At 38.0% G+C, this 26,382-nt stretch overlaps 2 protein-coding genes across 2 annotated transcripts in view; both read right to left on the reverse strand.

The window, feature by feature from the left end:
• Positions 1-297: 297 nt before the first annotated feature.
• Positions 298-26,382, reverse strand: part of LOC108674424 — a 66,553-nt gene continuing 40,468 nt past the window's right edge. Inside the window, exon 4 of the mRNA XM_047885735.1 lies at positions 298-340. Within this exon, the coding sequence (XP_047741691.1) occupies positions 298-340 (43 nt within the window). The remainder of the gene's footprint in view (positions 341-26,382) is intronic.
• On the reverse strand, positions 7,729-26,310 carry LOC108674433 (facilitated trehalose transporter Tret1). Its single transcript, XM_018162380.2, has 5 exons — positions 24,995-26,310; positions 13,247-13,379; positions 12,801-12,919; positions 10,816-10,956; positions 7,729-9,417 (listed from the first exon to the last, which is right to left on the reverse strand). Exons 1-5 carry the CDS (start codon positions 25,718-25,720, stop codon positions 8,470-8,472), a joined length of 2,067 nt encoding a protein of 688 aa, XP_018017869.1. The 5' UTR covers positions 25,721-26,310; the 3' UTR covers positions 7,729-8,469.

The following is a 26,382-nucleotide window of genomic DNA, read 5'->3' on the forward strand; positions in this document are numbered from 1 at the left end:
ATATCATATTTATGTATGACCGGATTACATTATACAGGTTTTATCGTGGCGCAGTCACATTATATGAGCATCTTATTGCAATGAGTTGCAATAATTCTAGTAACTGACTTAACCGAATAGAGGCAGTATTTTATACTCAGTACTTATCTAGTATGTAATCTAAAAAAGGACCTAAATCTGCATCCCAAATACATAAGATTCCATAACACCAAACTCGCAGACTCATCATGTCAGCATCGCTGCATTTTTGAGCGACGCATGAAAGCGAGTCCAAGGAATCAAAAATTAAAAATGGACTTACCTTCTCGTCTGCCGGATGTGGGAATGCGAACCATCTTCCCTGAGGGAGAGATAACGGATATTAATTCACCGCAAGAATATCAATATCTCACAGTGTAGTTCGAGATTTTATTAGCGAGAAAAAAGATCAAAGAGAATATTGAAATTCAAAAGTATTGCTTACGTATAGTAATCACAGTGATCACAGTGAAAATATAGTCTCGGTTATATAGAGATTTGTAATATTATTCAATGGATTGCAGACCAAATACATTTCTATCATATTCCTACAAGAATAGATTTCTAATTGAGAATGTTGAGAAACATCAGCAGCGATTCGACGTAGGCCGTTACACCATAAAAAAAAGTAAAAAATTACGAAATAAATTAAAAAGAAAAAGCTAGCTCATTACGAATTATCGGTAATTGAATGTTGAGGGAACTTTATACCATGTATGACAGATCAAACCATTCAATTTTATGCATAAATTAGATCAAGCCATAAATCTTCTGCCATATTTTTACGTCTCCCGCAAAGAGGCTTTTATTAGATTTTGTTATTCAATAGAAGCTAGAAAAACAGCCTGAAATTTGCCATATCTTTATTTGGTTTCAAGTCTGACAAAGGCAGTTAAAACTGAAACACACTTTTACAGGGTGCGCCACAGAAACTTACTTATTTGAAAAAATTCCTGTGCGGTTAGTTGGTCGGGTAGAGGAGCGAGAGGGGGTGCATCTGAAGGGGAAAGTTCCCAAGTTTGTTTCTCAAAGTTTCTCAAATAAATTTACTGTAGTGCAAGAATTAACTGAACGCGATTTTGTTGCTCGTCAAAATGCATGTAAAATGCTGGTTGACAACCTGCCTGAAGACGCGGTCGTTTTTTTCAGTGGCGAGGCTCACTTCCACATTTCCGGCTGCGTAATTGATATGCTGCATAGAGTGGAAACCATTATGAAAAAAGCGACTTCATTAGTTTATGCGCAATGGAGGCCGTCATTTATGAAATTTAATTTTCAAAACTGTATGAAAAAAAATTTGAGATACTGTTTTCTTGCATAAAAAAAATTTAAAACAATAACTGAAGTACTTTTGTTTTTATTGACCTTTCAAATAAGTAAGTTTCTGTGGCGCACCCTGTATATAGGATCGTAAGATGCCTTGAATCAGATTAGGCGTTGCACGAAAAGTGCTGAAAATATGATTCCAATATTTCTGGATCGCAGCTGGCTTCCCCGTTCTTTTTTAACCGAATAAAACCAGCATTTAATATTCATCAGTATATATTTATTTAAATTTATATTTATTACATAATAAATATTGGAGTATATACAGTATTTACTCACTTTCATCTATTCATAACTTTCATCTTTCATCACTTTCATCGTTGTAATTGAAATTGCTTCATGTGTGTTCGGCTATTTTATACCAGTTTTGAGAAGAATCGCGACTTAGAGACTAATCTAACGGAATTCATTGACGCAGTTACATTAGCGATTATTTCTTCTTTGTTCAGCACTTAACAGGTGATGAGGTCATGGTTGTACAGGGTGAACCAGAATTAAGTAACCCTTTTAATTTGTTAATAAATAAAAAACTAAGAACGTTATGAAGTTGAAACTTGTTTTATTTAAATATACAGGATAATGACGTAACTATGATACAATATTACCATAAAAATGTTCTTCTTTTAAATAAAACAAGTTTCAACTTCATAACGTTCTTAGTTTTTTATTTATTAACAAATTAAAAGTGTTACTTAATTCTGGTTCACCCTGTATAATAACTTGCGTAGTTCTAAAATTTTAGTCACCAGCTGGTCTCAAATCTTTGGCACGATTGTTAGGGTCAGTTAATGACTTGACCTATCAGTTCCAGAAGAAGAAACACACGTACTTAGAACATAAAATAATATACGTTTAGAAATTACTTTTTAAAGCCAACACTTCTAAAGAATCCAGTGTTTCCAATGTTACAGATGTACAATGCATTTCTAACTTTATTTTCGAATACTAAAAAAAATAATTTTTCAATTTATTTTAATATATAAAATTTTTTTCAAAATTATTTATTCTGTCAATTGATTCATGCATTGCCTCCAACTTCACACGAGTGTGCAAAATTTCAGGTCAATTGGACGGGTAGAAGTGTGTCAAATATCAGTTATAAGATTTGTAGCTGACAAAATTATTTTTTCAATTTTTTTTAATATTGAAAATTTTTTTTAATTTTAAAAATCTTTTATTTTGTTATTTGATTCTTGTATTGTCTCCAACTTTACGCAAGGGCGCAAAATTTCAGATCGATAGGATAAGTAGAAGTGTGTTAAATTTTGATTATAAGAATTGTAGCAGCAGACAGACGTACAGACAGACAAACAAACAAGAAGTGAAGTGGGAAGTGTTGTAATAACTTTTAATCCGAATTGTTTGCAGGTGCTTCTTACAAGCACTTAAACGAAACTCAATCCTAACAATGATTATCATGGAATTGCATCCCAATTCATCCTGCAGATAAGGCCTGTTCCTCAAAAAGTAGTGAAGTAAATTTTTGCTCAAATACGTATGTCTAAATATAGGAAAAAATGATATATCGTGCATTTATGCTCCAATACACGATCACACCCACTAATATGAAAACAATGCACATGCACACACATACACAGAGAAACTCGCACACATATATTTCCCCACCATCAGTCACTTACATGCACAGACTCGCCCACACAAAGCTAGTCGGTCTTTGTACAAAGTCCTCAAAAAAGCGCAACTGCGTGCCTGCTTTACGGACAAATTGCCCTCTCACCGACAGACCAAAGGCCTCTAAATATTTTCCCCAGGTTCCTCTTTAGGGCACCAGTCAGAATTTTTATGGCTCCTCTTATTAGTGGTCCGACAAAAACGGACGAAGATAAATACCAGTATTACCGGACTTAATATGGGTATTGGTCCTAATATTTATTTCTCCTAATTCATATAATATGCATAATAATCTGCAGTCGTAATATTACTCAATATGCTCAAGAAAATTTTATTTCTGCACGATACAAATATATTCAGTCAATTCGAAATTCAGCTAAACAAGCATGACAACCTAGCGTAGCTCGGTAATTTTCTATAACATTTTACTGAATTTGTCTGAAGAAGATCGACTCAAATATTGAAAGGACAAATAAACATGAACCAACAAGAAGGTAGTCCGGCATCTGTGCCATGTTGAATGATTTTTTACCGATTGATTTCTGAAAGTAAAACCTTGCATTTCCTGATTCGCTGCTTTTAACGAATATCAAATTCCAGTAAGAAGACAATTAACAAATTGTTAGGGAAGATTTTCAAACGGTGACGCAAAAAGGTCGAAAAATGCACACAGAATGTTAATGAGTTCACTGAAAACAAAGTTACGAACGTTCACAGAACATCATCGCAGCAGGACAAGAGTTTGGCTTTCTTCACAGAGCACAACCTAGTAAAAGATCTCAATGAAAGCCATTCAATTAATTGCTGCATGTAGGCGCCCGAGGCAGTTTTGGTTTCACTTCATCGAAAGCTATAGTGAGAGTGAGGGTCTCATATATAGTGAACCCCTCTCATCAGTGGCTCTTTGGCCTTTCAGAGCAAATGAAAAAAAGAAGCAGCAGTTGAGCAGAGGCTAGAAAATAGAACTGCCACAGAGAAGCAGCAGTTCCATATAGTGTGAAAGGCTAGATCACTCGTTATTAGGAAAAATTTATGAATCATATTGGTCGCTTAGAGCACATGAGATCTGTCGTCTAAAGCCCGAGAAAATAGTCCCATTAAATTAGATTGTTTTATTAAGAATCACCCGTTGCCCCACACTCGTAAAGGTTTGAATATAAAGGGGAGAGAAACAAGCGGGAAAATTTTTACATTTCATCCCCATTCTTAATTTTTTGGATTCACAATGGAGATAATTTATGCAGTAGGCAATAAGCCAATAACACAGCTGTGTCGGAGACGTAGTAAGCAGAATGCAGGAGGCACTCTTAGGAAGGATGTGCCGTGTATGTAGCCTAACAGCATTCCTTATTCGTTGAAGAACTTTGTAGAATGACAGAAACTGCGGTCATGGCCGATACTTTTAGCTCGGTCACGGAAGTCAATGCGGAAAATACGAATTAAATGCGCGTATGCGACAGTGCTTCCAATGCAGTACATAACACGTAACGTAATGATTTGAACCTACGCTTCAAGTCCAGTTAATTCAAGATATGTTGAATAATTGAATCCGGAAAAAAGCCTTTTCCGTTTTTTCATTCCAGGATTTCTATTTGCATTCCATTTCTGATTATTGCAAGCATGAGAACGAAATTATTAAGATCTCATCTGACTCGAACCTGAGGTTTACTGAACATACATTGACCGAATTATTGATTAGTAGTTACAAGAAGTAACCGCTTAATGGGCATTTGGCTTTGCGCTCTAGTGTCAAGCTCAACACGTGAATAATTAAAATTGTCAGTGACGTAAGCTCAACATTGTCTATTCTCACATTATTTTTATTAAGCAGTATTTTCATTTCACGGCAGCCTTTTTACACTGTGAAATCATTAAATTTAAAAATTCGAAAACTCAATCTGGTATTAAAAATACCGTAGGTTAATACAGTAAGATCATTCACATCGTCGTAGAAAAAGTGATACAGCAGTTTTAGTTTTTTTTATAAAAGCCCTATCAATTGAAAAATAACTTCTGCCTCTTATCAACCAAAGCAAGTATCAACTAAAGCATTTTATTCGTAGATCTAAAATAGTAAACCTTTGGAATTCAAGATTTATCAGAAAGATAAACGTTTTATTGTCTACAAAGTTTCTACAAAAGAAAGTTTTCAATCATTATAAGGAGTTACGCCATTAGCTGATGACATGTCAAGCACTTCAAAGATGAAATGCGACTTTCAAACGTAAGAGAAATCCCCGTGATGAAAAGTAACTTAGTTAGTGCAGGACTTGTCGCTCTTGAATGGCGACTGAAAGAGTATATTTAAAACGAGTGACTACATAACAACACAATAATTCAACAAAATATTCTGCTGGAGTTCGTCCCAATATTTTATTATACGCTGCGTTAAGTAAATGCTGCCATCGACGTAAAATTATCAATAATCTTCAGACTTATAAGCTAACGAAGCCCGGAAACTGTAATCCCGCAGTCGGCACTCAGCTTAGCGGTCCCCGCACCACCGCACGAAAATATCGTGTGACTTGAGAGCGTCTCGAACTGAACTAAGCATCCAATAATATTTCTTATATTAACTAGAAAATTTTTTGTTGCTTCTGTGCTTCCTGCTAATTTTGAAGACAATAGTCAGAAATAGAATTTTGATATAGTTTGCCAACGATCTAACGTTTTCTGTTTAACTGGCAGGAAAAACTTAAGATAATAATCAGGAGAGACCGCTTTTTTTTTTAGTCACAGATTCTATGAGCAAATTTCAACACATCGACGGCATTTTGCTGCGAATAAAACAATGAGATCGTAGATATAACGAGGAAAATAGCGGGTTTCAGACAAGCGCTACGCAACTAATTTTAAAAAAAAGTCACCTTCACAACTTGAAAATTGCCGTGTGGAAGTAAAACTGTATAAGTTAATTATAGACAGAATAAACTAAAACCATTGGCGATTCTGCAATTTTTCTAGGCAGAACGGCCGGTCGGTGTACAGCTCATTACTGAACCCTATCTTTAGCTATAATTGAAAAAACAAAGCATGAAATAGTTTAACAAAACCACGCCATACCTAATAAAGAAAATTAATGCGCTGGATTGCGTGCATAGTGGTCATTTAGAAACTGATTTTGGAATAATGAAAAGCTTTTTAGAATAATTACGGTTAACAACAGTATTTTGAAAAACTCTGAATCATGTCATTACGCTAAATATTTAGAAAATTAACAGCTCTAATCACCAACAAATGAAAACTTTGAACAACCGTGGCCACTCGAACATTCCGGGGCACATGCACGTAAATGCTGCAGGCGCTGAAGTGCAGCAGAACACGTGTCCAATAAAATGTCCATCGAATGCTGCCCAGAATCAGGTTATTCCGTAATTTTGAGAGTTTAGGGTGTAAAAGAATATCAACAATATCCCACTGTTATAAAAACTACAAAATTTCATATTATAGTAACTCTGTCACTTGATATGCAGCGTTTGAATAAGATCTACACATTAATGGCTTCTACGTGTTCAACGATAGTATATCCGCAATCCTGAATCCGATTGCGTCAGAATTCGAATGTTCAACGCGTATATTTCGAAAAATATGTAACGTACAAAGTACCATGGGATGAAATAAGGAGAATCAGTCACTTATTCAGTATTAATTAGCGCTCCGCACCTCAAATCAACACTTGACACTCTCCTAGTACTTAAAACTGCTATGAACGCGTCACTTCTCAGAGGTTCAACGCTCATATCTCGAAAAACATGTAATGCACGAAGTTCGGGGTGATGAAACAAGATGAATTAATCCCTTATAGTAGCTATAGATTGATGAATTACGAATGGTTTGTCATAGAAAAAGGCGCAACCTTGAAAGGATCCAAAAAATAATAAATCATCACATCACTAGGTTCTTTCTCAGTAAAAACCTTCATTATGAAGACTTTCATTAACGAATAAAGTTCAATGTGGAAAATATCGCAACACTAACGGACGGTTCAAAACTGTTGCGTGTAAAGTTTCATCGTCGTTTGTTCACTAAATTTGTGAACAATGCTCCGTCACTGCTAATTACAGACCATAAAAACGGCCCCTATCGCCGTACTTTCTGACCGAGTTGAAAATTGGGAGAAAGCAACACCCTGAGTACGAGAAGGTTTTCAAAACTTCGTTTTGAAAATTTCATCGACACCTTTGCAGAAGTTCGGGCTCCTTTGAATCCTCCTATACGGCGAAAATATAAAAATATATAACTCAGTACTCACTAAAGTGAGTGACAGAGAGCGCATTTTCTCGTCGACGAAAACGTGAAGTCACGGACGGACAGACAAACGGACGGACATGGCGAGCACAAAGCATTTTTTCCATAAATGAGAAAATGCGCTAAAAACTCTCACAAGATTATATTGAAAGATTACTCTGACCCTTGCTCTGCCTGACTACTCAGACCGACAAGCCCGCTACAAACAATGGGCAAAACTTATTTGAAGCGGCAGAGGAAATTTAGCTTTACCCTCGGTTCTGTGGTATTAGCACAGCGATACTACAGCAATGGAGCACCAGTAACAAGGTTACTGTTGTAGTCTCAATTCGAACATCATTACCGAGCAATGTTGTTACGGAGCAAGGACGTTGGACGCTGGCCCATTAGGTGAAGTTAGGTTTGCCAGGCTTTGGTAAAGCAACCAGTAGTGGGGGTGGTAAGTTTATTGAAAGATCTTATAGGTTTCTTATTATTGTCCATTGGAATAAAATAACCGAAATAAAATAATTAAAGGCATTTAATGAGTCAACAAATAACAACAATGGGTCTTTGGTTTAACCTTACGCTAATAGACTAAAAATACAAATTAGAAAACAATAAATTTAATCGGTCCTAAAATAAAAATAAAAACAGATGACCAATTGATTAAGTAAACGAAGACAATTGATTTTCAATTTGTGCTCCACGGAGAAGATAACCTCAATGATCGATCTGAAAACGCCAGCGGTAGGTACGCGACAAATTGAAGAGCTGAGCTGATGATATTGATAATTAATTGTTGTTGACGTACTCTTAATCTCCTGGAAATTTACTTTACGTCTCAAGAGTCGCAAGTTAAGTAAAAAATATCAGTGGCTTTAAAATTTTCCGCATGAAAACATAAATTAATTTTCTCCATCGCAAACAAATCGTTTGACTTGACGTTATACGAGAGACTATTTAAACTTACAGTAATAATACTCCTGATAAATTAGTATAAATAATAACATTAAAATCAAACACAAACTGAAGGCAAAATAGATGACCATAATGAACAATTTCTTGAGGATTTCGGTTTGTACTAATACTTTTGACAATTAACAAACGTCCTCGGCTTCTAAGTGAAATAATGATGAAACGATTACCCTACGCCATTTAGAAGTGCTAAGAACCATACAATTTTTGGGGGGTTTACATTAAGGGTAGAAGTATACATATTTACATTAGTTCATCTGCTAAAAATAAATACCGCTTTATATTTGCTCAAGGCCGTGCGATGAAGGTATCCATTAAGCTGTCGTGCTTCTTAGTGAACGACTTGGTGATGTCATCGATTCTTTGCTCCTTGAGTTCCCTGAAGCAAAGAAGGACGAAGATGTAACCCGTCACGCACATCACGCAGTGGAACCAAAAGATTCCTCCCGTGAGCACAGCATGTCGCAGGTGCTGGAAGATAACATCCACACCGATCATGGATGCCCAAAACACCATCGAGGAAAATGTAACTCCGATCCATTTGTGTCGCGGTCCGAAAACTTCGCCCATGGTGATCCAGGAGATGGGCGCCATTCCTACGCCGTGTGCGAAGGTGAAAAGTACAACGCAGAACACTTCAGCGGCCCATTGGTATTCAAAGTAGCTCTCAACTCTGTTATAATCTTTCAAGAACATAAAGAGGCCAATTGTAAATGCAGACGCTGCCATAATTGTAATTGAGAGGAGCAAGACAAGTTTCCTACCAATCTGATCAACCAATATGGAAGCAATGACAATCCCAACGATGATTATTGTTGTGTTGATGTAGTGGGCGACGTTGATGGGATAATAAGAAACATCTGCGAACAATTCGGTCGCATACGTTCCAAAGCTCGCAACTCCAGTCATGCTGTAAAAAAACATAAGTCCACACGACAGGAGCAAAGGTCGCCAAAACGTAGGTCTGGACAGGTCATCCAAGTCGATGCTCCAACGATCGGTCTCGGAACTGTCGGCAATGTCTCGGTATTCGTCCATAACGTCGCCCTCGAACCCTCGCAGCCATTGGAGGGTTGCGAGGGCGTCATTAGGTCGCACGTGGACCAGAAAACGAGGGGACTCGGGCATGCAGAGCACCACGGCCACGAAGAAGGGTAAAGTGATGCCCATACCAACGGCGGCTAAATGCCGCCATACCATCACGTTACCAAGGGAGTAGCAGAGTAAAGAGCCAACCTGCAAACCAATAAAAAAATAAGACAATTTGCTTCCATTCTCTGACGATCCTCATGTCAACAGCAAGGCTGCTAGAACTGATTAATTAATACGCATGATTTCAGGTATTGTATGCGAAATCAAAAAGTCGGCTTAGTACCTAAGAAATTCGCAGGTTTTATGAAAGAAATAAATAGTAAAATCCATTGTTTGAATAAAATATAAACAGACCTGAATTTAATCAGAGCAAACGCAAGAGATTTTTCGATCGTTTGTTGAATGTACTTGGAATTTTTAAGGAATATTGTAGACCCGAGACCTAGTTTTCGAAAGTTCCTAAATTAATTGCAAGTACCAAATAGATCCTATACTCGGATTGGTGTGAAATTAGCGTTAATTATTTTCACATAATTATTAGGTGCTAATTGCGTGTGGGCGTAATTATTTCTGATAATTAAGCTGGAAGCTAACAAATGTATGCAGCCATCATCACCTCTAAACGGCTGCATACAAAATGTATGCAGCCATCATCCCCTCTAAATGTCTGCATACAAATGTATACAGCCATCATCACCTCTAAATGACTCCGTACATTTGTATACAGCCATCATCACCTCTAAATGGCTGCATCTAAATGTAAGCAGCCATCATCACCTCTAAATGGCTCCGTACATATGTGTGCAGCCATCATCACCACTAAATAGCTGCATACAAATGTATACAGCCATCATCACCTCTAAATGGCTCCGTACATTTGTATGCAGCCATTTGTATGCATCATCACCTACACACAAATTGTACTGTGCATCTCCGCAAAGCTCACTCGCATTCAGAATTATCTCGATCCTTATATAGTAATTAGCAGATGCTGCTAACACTTGATCCAAGGCTTCGCTTTCAGCAAGCGCATTTAGTTCAAGTTAATTAAACTAAGTTCACAAGTTCAAATGCCAGCAATTGTGTGCAAGTCTTCCTTATGACTTAGTCGCTAGTGCAGTTAAGAACTCCAACTGCATATGTTCAGTCTTAAAATGCCTAGCACCTTACGGACCAGGCAATAAGCCCAGCAGCTATCTCAATCAATCGTCAATTATGGAAAGATCGGGTTCCACAGGCCGGATCCCTTGTGAATCACGTCACGAAAAGTTCAAGAATCGGCAACAGGCCATGGGCCTATTTCTTCAGTACCGACACTTCTATTCTATTCTATGTCAGGCACTTCAAAGATGAAGTACGACTTTAGAAGATAACAGACATCTCCGTGATGAAAAGAAACTTAGTGAAGGAGTAACTTGACGTTCTTCAATGGCGACTGAAAGATAATAATATTTAATAATATAAGATAATATTTTATTTCTTCAGTGCCGACACTTCTATTCTATTCAATTCTATTCCATTCCAACTCGGTTTTAACGTCACCTGGAAGGCGAGTAGCGAAGCGCACGATATGCCGCCCCTGACACCGGGCGTGGAGACCTCAGCCACGTAGACCTGGGCGAGGACCAGCGTGAGGCCGGTGCACGCGCCTGCTGTCGCGTGGAACAGCAGCAACATCCACACCTGAACCAACAGGGCTGGAAATAACTTGCATCGATGACATAGCTTTTAAAAATACTGTATTGAATTCATGGAATGCTAGCATAAAAGCCATTTCGATCATATTATTATTATTATATATATAATACTGGCACACGTACTGTATGTACTGTAGAGTAATTTAGTAAACTTGCACATGTCGAAACGCACAATTTTCCAAAATTAATTCGTTGTAAGGATAACAGACACTATATTCAAAAATAGTGCTACAAAATCAACGTCATAAAACTCTCAATTAATATCTATTCAAAAATATACAGGGTGAACCAGAATTAACTGACCCTTTTAATTTGTTAATAAATAAAAAACTAACAACGTTATGAAGTTGAAACTTGTTTTATTTAAAAGAAGAACATTTTTATGGTAATATTGCATCCTAGTTAAAATATTGCATCCTATTACAATATTTTATTATTGTATTAGTTAAAATATTCATTATGTATTAATATGTATTAGTTAAAATATTGTATGTAATATTGTATCCTAGTTAGTTATTGTATCCTAAAAACTAGGATACAATATTATCATAAAAATCTTCTTCTTTTAAATAAAACAAGTTTCAACTTCATTACGTTCTTAGTTTTTTATTTATTACCAAATTAAAAGGGTCAGTTAATTCTGGTTCACCCAGTACATCCATCTTTGTGTTGGGCCCATCTATTCCTACTCATACGATCGGCGACATAACATGGCTGAGTAACAAACTATGCTGTCCATGAAACTGAGCATCAAAGCATCGTTGTGGAGCTTGTAAACTATTACCACAAATCATATAACTTTGTGGAAATCAATTTCAGGTTCCAAGATTCCATGGTAGGAAAGTTAGGCCTAATCGAGTTACATGCATGCAATTGAACACGTGCTAAGTGATGTGCGCAGAATACTGCAGGGGCGCTCAACGTACTAGCTCAATATTATCCATTCTTGATGATTTATCAAACCAATTCTCAATTCACTTTCCATATAGTTAAAAAATCAACGTTCAGAATTATTTTATGAGCTCATTGAGTTATGAATGAATAACAGAATATACTAAAAGTCCTGCAATAATTCATAAAATGAAAAGTAGGTACAGCCGTGTCAAAATAACAGTCATTTATGGGTAAAAATTGAACCATAAACTAACTAAAAAAAAAGAATACACATGCCAAAATAAACCTGAGCTTCCTGTTTGCTCAATGTCAGAAAATATCCGAGCTCAAGTCAAGAATCTCGCGTCTATCTCATCGACTCAGAAGGTACACTCAGGAGTGCGCAATCGGCGTTCCAAAGCCCCTTATGATATTTACTGCGAGCTTATTTATTGAGCTACCGAGCTGCACCTGAATAAACTCGACATTTTCGAAAAATTGAGCTGCAGCTGAACACACTCGACATTATCGAGATATCGAGCTGAATCTAAACAAATACGAGTTTATCTTCCAGCCTGAGAATGAAATTCTATGATGTCAAATTAAAACATTGAATATTAGTGCCAACACAAAAAAATACAGAGAAACTATGCTTTGGAACATGCAACATTAAGGTATGGAAAGAATTTGAAAGCATGAGTTAGAGTAGCTGGCTAATGAAATAAGTGACATAGCACTCCCAATGACAATTCTATTTTCGAGCAATTAATTAACTGTGATGGAAACAAGTTTCATAGGAGAACAACACGTCAGAGGCGAAAAAGTGCCGTTGAAGTCAATAAGTTAAAGGGAAGTGTTGTTGTGTCAGTGGCGCAGTGGACTCACGTCAGTGGCTAAGTTTAGTTGAAGTCAGTTAGTGAAAGGCAAATGTTTTAGTGTCAGTGGCAGTGGACTCACGTCAGTGGCAAAGATGACGGCAAGCCAGGATAAGGCGAAGGGCGTCATGGTGAACAGCATCGTCATCTTCCTGCCCATGTTCACCAAGAGTCCTGAGAACAATCCTCCTCCAATGCAACCTGCCAATGAAAAAAATCCTGAAAACAAGTTCAGAGCTATTGGGTTATTGTCATCCGGAGACCGTACCGTAATCCGGCCGTTACGTGAATCGTCCAGTATCCGGCCGGTACAGGAATCACCGGTATCCGGCCGGTACAGGAATCGGCCAGTATCCGGCCGGTACAGGAATCGCCGGTATCCGGCCGGTACAGGAATCGCCTGTATCCGACCGGAAAAGGAATCGCCGGTTCGTGTACTTAGACGTAATTTAATATTTCGACCCACTGTAAACTTTGCCCAATATACCGAGGTTCCATGCAATATAACCCAACAAGTTTAAGACCCACCCAAGAGGTAAGTGTAGGTGCGCCAAACTCCGATGTCGATGCCGAGGATAATCCCGGGATGAATTGCGAAGATGTAGGCCATTGCGAATCCACAGGCGAGTGGGCCCAAACAACAGGAAAACGTCACTATTATCTGTTGAATAGTTGGTTAAAATAATATTTATGATTAAATGTTTGTTTAGCCAATTGAAGAGTATTTGTAACATAGCTCAATGCAGTTTAGCAATGCAGATTTATTAATCGTTCTAGATTGACATAATTTCCATAAACAATTCTCCACTAAAATAACTTCCAAAATGGCCATAGACGTCGAGAACAATTTTATTAACAAGCTATCCATTTAGTACAAATTTATGAATAGAATCATAAGCGTGTCTGAGAGGCTGTGCAAACAATTACGGGCTAGTGGATAATTGAATGATTGATCATAATAGATTCCACGACCATCTCTAAATTTTCCTATATTTATCAGCAGCCGTTGTTGCTTTTCCTTCGAATAAATCAACAACTGCGGTAAGAAATTCGAAACATTTAAACAGGGCATTGATACTCCTAGATAACTTATAATATACTGATATTCCGAGCAGTGAGGTTGATGATAATTCAGAATAACTTAACTTTAAAACTCAACACTCCAAAAAGTTTTAAGCAGCAGTCGTCTTGCAATTCTTATTGAAGTCGACATTTCTCAAGAAAATGTTCGTAACTATTCATTATATAGGCAACTTAACTACGTTAAGATTCTTCCACAGCATGGCAGCATGGCAACAGATAAACTTCAGCTAATCTACTTCAATAATTAATCATATGTTTAAAATTTATCAAACATTTTCCTTCAAACTATAAAATTATAAAAATTGTTTTTTAAGCTAGACGTGACTGCCAATCAAACAAACTTCTGCACGAGGTTTATTAAAACGTACGAGTAAGATAACATTTCACAATGCGATAGTTCGAGCATACTTCGGTCTTCCAGCCGAGCAGTTTACTTAGTTCTGACCTTAAAATTTTCTAATATATTTAGTGGAATTCAAAATCGTCAGGAAAATTGCCCAACACGTAAATTCAGATATTGTTGATACAAATAAATTCTGACAATGCCTGCGTGGGCTGGCGCTTCATACAATAAAGTGATTGCGTAATAGAAAGCTTTGATGTTGATACGCTCGTCGATACTCGCAAAGTCGAGTGAAGCAGCGTAAAAGGCAGCGTTAGCGTATGCTACGAGAGGCAGCGTTAGCGTATGCTACGAGAGGCAGCGTTAGCGTATGCTACGAGAGGCAGCGTTAGCGTATGCTACAGCGCTAAGCATGCTACGAGAAGCAGCGCTAAGCATGCTACGAGAAGCAGCGCTAAGCATGCGCTACGAGAAGCAGCGCTAAGCATGCGCTACGAGAAGCAGCGCTAAGCATGCTACGAGAAGCAGCGCCATGCGCGCGCAGCTACAGGCGTGCACGGGTGAGACGCGCGCTTGTCAAAGAATAGAAGAGCTTGAGTCGCTATGAATTACACGCTCGGTGCGGCAACAGCTTCACTCTATCAAGATCACGCGATCCCGTTACGTGTAATTGCCGAGCTAGCACCACCTGGCTGATAACTCTAACAGATTTATGCCAGCTGTTGCTTCTTTTGCTTTTAATTCTTATGAAAGTTTGGTGTAAATAAGTTTCCAAAACTAGCAGACGGTGGCAAAACTTTCAAATAAATAAAGAGTTGAAAAAGAGTTTTCTCGTAGTATATTTAAGACACCAAATTTAAAAAAATATTAATTTATACGTGGCAACATTTATTTCTGGGAATAAGCAATACTTTCGAATTTTCCAAAAATCATGGTTAAAGTACTTATAGAACTTCGTTCAAAGAAATCCTAGTTGTTTGGAACGCAGGCATGAAAAATAGTGGTTACGGTAGTTACTGAAATCAATTACTCAATTTTAATTAAGTAATTAATCAAATACTCAAAATAATTGTATTAAAATTACCGATGGTGAAAAAAAATAAACCAGCCAGTAGCTACCTGAGGCAATCGTCCAACTCGAATAATAAGACGTTGCTAAACAGCATCACTAACAACCAACCAATTGTGGCGAACAAGCAGCATAAGTTAATAACTATAGGAGATAAATAAGCAAACGCTGCAATACGAGATAACAAACTGCGAGCTCAACGACCCAACCTCATCAACGCTCCCTCGACCTGATTCCTGATAAGAATAGCGACAAGCAGTGAAACGTTTGTGGAAAAACTCCTCTCACATTAATCAGAAGTCAGCCAAGTACATATTAAATGATTGCCCAAATTCATTTAATATTAATAATAACCAACGGCCAGGCACCAAGATGGCCAGCAAATAATTAGTAGATTATGCAGAATCTGGGTCGTCGATAATTGTAACCAGAAATATAAAAAGTTACCAGTCGAAGTGACTTTTTAATTAATCAAAATCAATGGATAGTTTTGGTTGGAATTCTCCCTGGAATTACTGACAGCCAACAAATTTGAGCAACAACACAACACAATGTATGGCAACACAAGTCAAAAAACGTAGGTTAGAATTTTGTCACACATCTTAAAAAGTTCGGTTGTCATAATAAATTCATTTTACAGTGCTTAAAAGTCTTGATAATTCTTCAAGTCAAAAATGTTGTCTTATGTTTTAAAATTATGTCTTGTGCGTTGGAATTAAGAATGATAATTTTGAAAAAAATAATCCATAACACATCGATGCTCAAATTTACAAATTGTAAAAGTTCAAAATTTACAAATTAGACATCGATGTCCAAATTTACAACGTCACAATGTTTAATCGTAGCAATAATGATTAACAAATGCTTCACAATTTACAAGCTGCAATTGAGCACAACACTAATCCATCATTTTCAAAATAAAATCGTTGTAATCAAAAGCATGATTAATCACCAAAAACTATTTTGTGGCAAGGTCTTCAATGGGATTTTTTCCGGGGTTTCTCAAGATTCCTTGAATTTTTTTTAAATTTCCACTTTGCATAAAAAATTCTTCAATGTAAGGAGCTTCAGGAGAATAAAGTTAGCCACGGCAGGAAAGAGACCGCTGTCCACTAGACTTTGCAAGACAGGGAATAAGTTAGCGAAGTTCCCCGAGACATACGAGCCAAGAGGAAGACGCAGATTTTATTACGAGTTGAAGAAGAAATTTCGCGAGATCATCTGCTTAATTCAACGAGCGGCTGGTAATTCTCAGGATTAAATGAAAAATATATGGAAAATTCTTGATAAGAACTAGTCTATATTTGTATTTGTGTTAAACAACGAGACTACACAACATATATTCTAGTATGCGAGTGTGAGTCAGCTTGTGTTTTGAGTTGATTGTTACCGTAAATGTCTTCCCACTTCATTAGAATCTCTGAGAGTCACATTCCATAGTAAATGTTTCTTAGTCGTTGCACAGTTGAAAATAATAATAACAAATAACTGAAAAAAGTTTCGTTTGACGACCTATTTGGATTTTTAGTTCTGAATAAAGTTACAGTTATACGTATTATGACCAACAAGGTACAAAAATTTGTGCTGAAAAAAATAAACGCCAAACAAAAAATAAACGCCCAAAATAAACGCTTGTAAAAAGCTCTCATCAAAGTAATTGTGTAGAGCCTAGTTTTAGCTTACCAATATTACCAGAATTATATCCTCAGAGTCCGCTTAACTCGGGAAAAATTGCCCCGCCAGTTTAACCAGGCACGCAAGGTTAAATAGTCATGCTAGTTAACCTGATAAACCCGGTCATTCAGTCTTATACTCAACACGGAACCTCCTCAGCAAGGCTAGGTTAACTGTTAATTTGAATTATGCAACGCCGCTCATATAAAACTCGAATTTCTCTTAAATCTTCTCCCAAATGAACGGTAAATGAATAAAAAATAAAACGGAATAAAAACTCTAGATATTTTTGCCTCGCCAGTGTTTATCAGGAGGCTGCAATAACAATTTAAATAAAGTTTATTGAGATTAAGCAAACGCATCAAAGAGCTGCTAAAAATGCAAGGGAACCTTCATTGTGAGAAAATGGCTAGAGATAGATAGATAAGCTACTTCAACTCCAATATAAAGTAAACCCATTTTGTGGAACAGTTACAGTCATGAGTTAAAAGTTCATACATTTCAAGTAAGGTAAACTTGGAAGAATTTTAAAATATATTTTTTATATAATATTTTTCATCAAAAAGTAAAGTTTATTCGAAATTTATTTGGAATATGCGGAGAAATTAATTCAGTTTGATTTTTCCTACATGTGAAGTGTACCTGTTCGTAAATTCTTTACAAAAATGCGAGGAAGATTTTCACGCCAATCATATAGTGAGAATATTTTGCTTGTATTATTGAATTTATATCACTTGTTTGCTTAAATCGCAAATTAACTAAGAATTTAAAAGCAAATAAATGTCCAAAAAAATTCATATCTTTATAGAAAACGATTAGATTCTACGAACTAACGATGGAGCTGTTCTCCGAAACATTTTCTATAAAGATATGAATTTTTATGGACTTTTCTTTGCTTTTAAATTCTTAGTGAGGATATTTTTATGGATATTTCCAACAACCAAATGTTATCATTAACAGAGAGAGAGTGTTTTTCCAAATGAATATTTATCTCGAATAGAGATTCGGAAGCAGGCTATGATAAAGGCAGCTAAAAATTAGAGTGCATTTATGAGCGGAAATATTTCGAGTATCGTCATGCAAATCAGGCATCATACCAATTGACGAGCAATGTTACGAATAAACTGCTTGCCATGAGTAGTTCATTTGACAATTATGTTAAGACATACTCTTGGTAGTGTTCTCACGGTAGTGTTCTCACAGGAGTGTTCTACCGGTAGTGTTCTACCGGTAGTGTTCTCACGGTAGTGTTCCTGTCTCTTATACACATCTAGATGTGTATAAGAGACAGGTAGTGTTCTCGCGCTTGTGTTCTCACGGTTGTGTTCTCACGGTAGTGTTCTCACGGTAGTGTTCTCACGGTAGTGTCCGCACGGTAGTGCTCCAGGTAGTGTTCTCAAGGTAGTGTTCTCGCGCTTGTGTTCTCACGGTTGTGTTCTCACGGTTGTGTTCTCACGGTTGGTTTCTCACGGTTGGTTTCTCACGGTTGTGTTCTCACGGTAGTGTCCGCACGGTAGTATTATTATAGTAATGTTCATATCGTAGTGTTTTCACAATTATAATTACCTTTATGTTTTTCTTCTAACCTTTCCAATTGTTTCAAGAGCCCAATTAAGCTTCTCTTGTATCAGATTAGGTACTTAGCAATTGACTGACATTCAATGTTGGATGAGGGAAGAGAAAACATATATTGCTGAACATTCAGTCAAGTTCAAAGCGCAAGGCCACATCCCTCCTTTTTGTATAATGAAAACACGTGCGCTCTGAAGTTACAGAGAATTACATAAAAAGAAACAGAATTACATGAAAAATGCAACAACCGACTTATCAGAATCTGAGAAAGAATCACCGGCTTATCAAGATCTAATCCACATTGAGACTATAGACCACCATGTTGGCACACAATTATACAATTATCCGCACGGTATACCTGATTTCTATAATTTACTTAATAACTCGTTGGATATTCCACAACAAATTATTAAATAAGAGTCACTCAGGGGCCGGAATGTGCAAAGCCTGATTAAATAAAAGTTGAGCTCTCAACAACTGTGAAGTGGCCAATGCATTGCTCGCAACATGGCAGTAAACAATATTACGATATAATAATTGTTAAAACATTGATTTGAAATGACAGTAAACAGGGAGCATTTCAAACGGCTGCGAGCCAAAAAGTAAATGCAGTAAAATTTTGTTATTAATGAAGGACTTCGCAAGCCCAGCCAGCGGTACAAACCCAGTATGGCAAGCCCATGTGAACGTAGCATTTTATTTCGACGTACGTAATTATCCATGTAGATATTTCCCATTATATCACGACGTTTTTGTAGATACTATTGATAAAATATCAATATTTCTATGAAGAATTATTTCGATGTTTTGAATCCATTATCTTGACGTCTACAATATCAATATTATCATGACGTATATTTCGATATTTTGAATTTAATATTAATTTATTATCTCGACGTCAGAATCTAAGACAATATGAGCTTAAGCGCTGTACGTTGCCCTGGTTTTACAGCGCCTCAGGCGCGGCGCTCTACTGATGTAACCAGTTCCTGAGAAGGCGAGAGCGCATATATTGACTGCCTCGAGCAGAACTTCTAACCTGACGCATATGAAGAAAATGAACGGAGAAAAATTGAAATTCAATGGAAATAAACGGTGGCAAGCAGGTCAAGTAATTGCGAGGCGTGTTCTTCTGGCGGAATTGTGTACGATGTTGATAGTTTAATTATTGATGATAATAAAATAAACTTAAATAAAGGACGATAAGTAAGGGTGATTACTGTGAACCCACAACGCAATAGATGAATTTATAGAATCGAAACGTTCAATAGAGAGAGAAAGACGTTCAAGTCATCCAGTGAACGAGTTTAAACGCAAGTAATTTGGTCGTGGAAAATAGTCGGAACATCGAAACATAATCTAATAACATCGGAAATAATCCAATATAATTTATTATCCGATCTGCTGCTGGGCTGGTGGAAGCATCGCCTCGACATAATTAATGCCCTATGAGATGCACAAGGAAGAATTAAACGACGTCTTATTAAGTACCTGGTCGACTGAATAAACAAAGCGGACATCGATCGTCCCGAATAATTTAGTGAATAATGAGAGGCTGTTGAGGCGCGAACCGTCAGGGCTGATCAAGATCAAACATATCCAGAAATAGGTTTACAGATACATCAATAATGTTCATAAAATAGATTGATCCAGGGACGAAGCTCACGACTTAAAATACAGCGATACCAATAATTTCCTGATGCTGAAAACTAATTATTGAGACACAATGGCAGTTTCGATTACAATGGTACAAAAAAGGTACAATTGCAGTAAATTATAGCTTCAGCCTTTCAATTAGTTGGCTTCGCTTGTTACATAAACTGTGATCGGTTAATGGAATAATATTAATGGTTAATGGAATAATTAAGTTAAGCAAAGATGAAAGAGGTACACATCAAGACAATACAAAACACGCCATTAAAACTAATAATACTTGACTGGAAAAATTCTAGATCATAATTATCAATATCCAAATAATGTAAGTTTGAGGATAAATGTGAAGAGCTCAGTTTTGAAAGTGCTTTTAAAGTATCATGAACTGAATGTACCAACCAAGTCCCTACTGTAATCATGATGCATACTGAAATTCGGTGACCCAACGATTGCGATCGTTCATTCATAGTTCATGAGTCCGGATCATTATATGAGTAAGTTACGTTTATAATAATGTAGTATCATTGTATTCTGAACATTCCATGCAATGTTATAAAAGTGTCTGAAGCAAAGTGTGCCAACAGTTACACGCAACGGCCGGCAGCTGACGCTGTGTACAAGACGTGTGAACTCCGACAGATGCTTCATAGGACCAGGCCGACCAACAGCAAGCGTGACTTGAGAAACATAAATCGCTAATAATGCGCCAAACATGCAAAATCTCGCATATATCACAGGAATGCACAAAAGGAAAATTTAGCTATAATGTGAAGGACTCAAGTCTAATAAACTGTGGGCTATTTGCCTGAGAGTCATAATTATTCAAGATAGTTATTATGTAATCATCCTAAAATTAAATAAAACGCCTCTCTTCTCCTACGTTCCAAATCATTTAAAAAGACGCCATCGATCCACAATGATAACTCAACGGCAATGCTTGGATGTGCAAACGGGCATCTAGACGTCAGAGAATTTCAATAACCATCAAGGAGAACGTTGAAGGTAAACTGAGCTCAGAGGATATTGGTTGAAGATATTTGTCGGTGCTTCAATTCTCTACCGGAAATCGGGGAAAGTTGTACTCTGTCAAAACCGATTTGAGACTCGCAGAGGGGAGCGGAGCTGGCTTGAGGCATTTGCTATTGAAGTTTATGCGCTTCAATTCGCCCATTAATTCATACCTAGTCCAGGATTGTTTCCAGATATCGGGTTTTTGGACTTCAGGTTACTGTTGTTGAAACGCTATGGAAAAAATAGAGACAATATCTTCCTCGACTTTTCTTCGGTATTTTTCGAATCAAATATCTGTAATTTAATTGATTGTAAACATAAAATTCTAAAAATATAATTAAAAAATCATTCTTCACAGAATATTTAATTTTTTTCTGCAAAGATGTCAGACATGAAATATAACATCTAATTGCCATGAGCGTACCGTGCATGATAAACTTGCTGGCGTTCACCGAACTGAAGTTGGTAAATAAATTCACAATACGTTTACGTTTAATTGTTGTACGTTTACTGTAATTACGGAGACATGTTGGCACGTTGATAATACGTTTACGTTTAATTGTTGTACTTTTACTGTAATTACGGAGACATTTTTTCACATTCACAATACGTTTACGTTTAATTGTAGTACGTTTACTGTAATTACGGAGACATGTTTGCACGTCTATATTAGACAAAACATGAATGAATAACTCGCAGATAATTTGAATACGCGAAATAAGAGTCAAATTTATTTAAATGACGATAAGTTATTTTCCTGTTCAAATTTGTACCTCGGCAACGGAGCCAGCATGGCATGACGGCGCAGAGTTCCCAGGTATCGGTGGTTGTAAATGATCAAACGTGCACAAAGAAATGAACGGTCCCAGCCTACACAGCATAGGCAAATATTTTCTTCATTGATTACGATGCAAATAAATTATTAATATTCTTGTACTGTGAAATATTCGCTGAGTGAAATTCGAGAGAAAATGTTTCTGCTTGAAAATATTTCATCGTTATTCACGGTGTTATTTCATCGTTATTCAGGATAAAATCGTTATTCACGCTTGTTCCGACATTCGTCCACCCCAGGGCGTTTTCACGAGGACGATCAAGAGTAGTTGATGAAAAGCGGATGGGTTTTAAGCGCTGGACTATACTTTGAGGGTTCTTCTCATCAGATGCCTACTACAAGAATAATAAAGATACACGTGCTCATGCCGGAGACTCAATAGGATACGCACATGACTCCTAAATGCGTAAAAATACAAGTAACATTTACATATTCCTACATGCGTAACAATACAGGTACTAGCTGTCCACTCCTACATGCGTAAAAATACATGTGCCAGCTGTGTAATTTGTGTGAAAATGTGCCCTGGACAGTCGACCTTGTATAGACGCACGGCCACAAGGCAGGCGTATGCGTGACATCCCCGTAACAGCTGCAGCGCCGGCACCGACACAGTAACAGTAAAAAACGAACAGCGGAAACAACGAAGCTGCTACAGTTGCGGTCGTCACGAACGCCGGAGCATGTATAACACAATCAACAGTACTTATGCAGCGCGTACTGTGACATGAATGTAACAGCAGCGCCTAGTGCAGCATGAATGTAACAGCAGCACCTAGTGCAGCATGAATGTAACAGCAGCGCCTAGTGCAGCATGAAAAATGCAGCACCTAACAAGCTCACGCTGCAGCATGAATGTATCAGCATGACTGGCACGTCAGGCGCGTAGAGTGACGGCGGCCGCGTTGGGTGTAGCGGCGTAACGCCGCAGCGTCGTGGCCAGCGACTTGTGTCCCGACGCACGCGACGCGCGGTCTCTCATTACTGACGAGCAAATGAACTTTCTCGTTAATATTAGTTTATCACACTTTTTGTTATGATTTTTATTCTAACGAGGCATAATGATTTATCATAATAAATATATCATGCCGTTGCGTGTGCCATTAGATTATAATACCATGCATAGCATTTCTGAAAAGTCTCCACTAACAACAAATATTTTTTCTTCAAGTTGTTGATTATATAATAATATTTTTCGAAACCCGTTACTTCAAATCATCGAAGTCCCATAGATGAGCAACGCAACAAGCACATAAATACATGGACAAGTGCTAGAAACACGACACATTGAGACGAATTCATGATATGAGAAACATGGGAAGTATTGCACTGAAGTCAGTAATGCTCCACTTCCAGATGCACATTTATTGGTACACATTCACTATAACCATGTCAAGACCCAAGTTACTCGATGCAAAATATTCGACCTTGGGTTCATCAGCAGGCATGGGGATATATGGTCCGGGTTTGGCGAATCGCAAGTAAATGTTCTGAGATAAATTAAAGTATAAAGCTACATCAAATCTTGGGTAGCATGTCCGCTGACAGACATACAATCAAGACGCTGTTTCCCACAGAATTTCTATATTAGAAAGTATCTCACGACGAGACGATAAATTCATTAAAAGAGAAACATGATTATTGTAACGTGGGAGAAATTTCTACAGAGGACGAGACTCTCGATCGTCTGTCCCATATCCCAAGCCGATAATAGAAAGTCTGTAATAATGACGACCAACGTCGCCGGTACGTCTGAGGAAATCAGCTGCATCTTTCACGTGTCCTTACAAAGTCGATGCTAAAGTCAGCTGCATCCTTCATCTGTCTTTACAAAGTCGAATCAATAGTCTGCTGCATCCTTCATTTGTCTTTACAAAGTCGATTCTAAAGTCAGCTGCATCCTTCATCTGTCTTTACAAAGTCGATTCTAAAGTCAGCTGCATCCTTCATCTTTCTTTGCAGAGTCTATTCTAAAGTCTGTCTTAAAAAACGAACAGAAAAGACAAGTAATGGACAAATATACTTCAGAATGCGTACAGTCAGAATCATCACATAACTTTATCTTCAAATGGCTACAGATATCTGCTCGCATGGCGGTTCTCGATAGCAGTATTGAGTTAGAGGACCAGATACGGTCAACACATTGCACTGTTTTCCTTTGCAAATCGCCTCTCATATTTGCCATCAGAACATTACATGAATGTCGGCATTAAATGACAGAACTAATCTTTGAATAAAAAGGTTTACGGGCCTTAGAAGAAAAATGGCATTATAAGACGCGTCAAATAAAATTCTATTTGCGGGGCAAAGGTCATATCACACCAACAAAACAAGACTTGAAAATTTGTACCTAGTGCGTAAGTGAGAGGAGACAGAAAGACTTTAGTTCACAGTCACTGTTTTTTTGCAGCTGAATTCCTTGTCGTAGACAATAATGGCGAAAGCTGTCGAAAACTCGGTGGAATTGCAGTGGCATCTTAACTAATACCAGTGACTTCCTAGCAAGCAAAATCAATCGGCGTTCGGAGTCGCTGGTAGCAACAGTGATTTCATTTCAACATTTGATGCATAGAAGATTGATATAATGAGTATTTTCATTTGATATTTTTTGCGTACGTATTAATAATTTCACTCATATGCAGGGTCTTACATTTGGAAACGAGGTATAAAGTGATCAAGAATCTCGCGCATCAAATTCAGCAACTCAATGAGGCTCTAGTACACTGGTATCAGCATCTCATGAAAATTTGCCATGTAAAATATGTACTGAAATTGAGACGGTTGAAGAATGTTTCAGTAATAGAAAACGCAAAATTTCAAAGAAGTATTAGATTCTCCGATGTAATGACTTATTAAGTGATGATGTATGATGACCGTGCGACAACCATTTGGGGAGCTCTGCATGATTCAGAAACTGGTTTCTTGATTAATTTAAAAAAAAAAAATAATTTATTGATTAAAAATTTTAAAATTGAATAAAAAGTACCCGAATTAAATTTAAAAATTTACCACTGCATATTATTCATTGTAACAAACCTGCTGCCGCAGACCTTGTCGTCGATGAGAGGAAGGCAGCAGGTCAATAGTAGAGCGGAAGGAGAACGTAGGAGACCGGGGAGGCAAAGTGAATTTGGTAGGATACTCTTCGCCGTACAGCTCATGGCTCGCTTTGAAAGATTTTCTTGGATCGCCGACTCTTCTGCGCGACTCGTCGCGCTTCGACTTGCTTTTCGATTGGTTTTTTGTTCCGCGATCGTCGAGTTTTCTTGATCGGCGATCGTCGCGGCGACCTCGATCTTTGTCACCGCGCAATGTGTGTACGTCGCGCAGTTGATGGCGCTTTAAACTGAGTGCGTCGCGTGACAAGCGTTCGCTCACCGACTGTACTTTTGCAGAAGACTTCTTATTGTCTTGCACTGATCCAGACTCGGATAATTCCTCACTACCGTCGTCACTTACAGAACTTTCCGAGTTCTCGCCATCATCCAGGCTATCTTTGTCTTCCACTTCTTGTTCGTTCACATTCGCATCTCCATCCTTGCTGGTGCTCGGAAACACAGCATCCGTGTTGTCATACGTATTTTCAGACTCCATTTTGGACACGGCGCGTTTCTTGCGTTCTTTCTGTTGTCTAAGCCGCCCTAAATAACGAACATCTTCGTCATTATCCAAGTACGGTTCGCCTTCCCCGAAATCAACGTCAGTGAGAGGCACAGTTTTTTGTAATGTCACTCCGCCTTCGTGGCCGCTAGAGGACTGCATGGTCAGCTCGTCCAGCAGGCTCCTGATGCCTGCTGTGCCCGTTACCTGCGCCACAACAACAGCTGCGACAGATGGCCTGGCTATCGTGAACTTGATGGCTGCGTGGCTCACCTCACAGATGCTCCTAATCCAGAAGAAAGGAACTTTTTCCAGAGATCACAGGAACTTTCTATTCGACATTGGACGGGAAATTGAAGCTTCAGGTGCGGCTTTTACTATACCCTTAATTTATTTCCCCCTTTTAAATGCATACACAAAAGTGGAACAGGGCTCGAACGTTAAGTCAATTAATACCCGAAATAGATAGCAACTGGTAATTAAATTTCAATTTCACTGGTGCCGTATTTTGACAAGCGAACCAAGATTCTATACCAGGTATCATAAAGGACCGGAATTGGCTGGCGTCTCCACACAACAGGAGCTCGACGGTAGCGGTGTTCGGTGCACCACACGATAAGCTCATCACCCGACGGCACCAGAGAGACGATTGAGAAGGAATGATGTGCACGAGCGGCGGTAGCATGAAATCCTTCGCGATAAAAAGCCTGCTTCGGTAGCTGAGCTGCGGGCGTCAGCCGGTCTAGCTACGTATGATGTGTCTCCTCCATATATACCAGCCGAGAGCTTCTCACACGCTAACAAGAAATCTCGTAAATGTTTTA

The sequence above is a fragment of the Hyalella azteca genome, unplaced genomic scaffold (assembly GCF_000764305.2).
Source record: "Hyalella azteca isolate HAZT.00-mixed unplaced genomic scaffold, Hazt_2.0.2 contig2932, whole genome shotgun sequence".
Taxonomy (NCBI): Eukaryota; Metazoa; Arthropoda; class Malacostraca; order Amphipoda; family Hyalellidae; genus Hyalella; species Hyalella azteca.

Bases quoted from the DNA above. Each gene is read 5' to 3' on its own strand.
- LOC108674433 (XM_018162380.2), bottom strand. From the start codon at position 25,720: ATGCAGTCCTCTAGCGGCCACGAAGGCGGAGTGACATTACAAAAAACT. The intron at 13,380-24,994 runs GTTTGTTACAAT...ACTATTCAACAG, and splicing joins GACAAGGTCTGCGGCAGCAG to ATAATAGTGACGTTTTCCTG. The intron at 9,418-10,815 runs GTGACGTTAAAA...ATTGGTTTGCAG, and splicing joins CTTCGCTACTCGCCTTCCAG to GTTGGCTCTTTACTCTGCTA.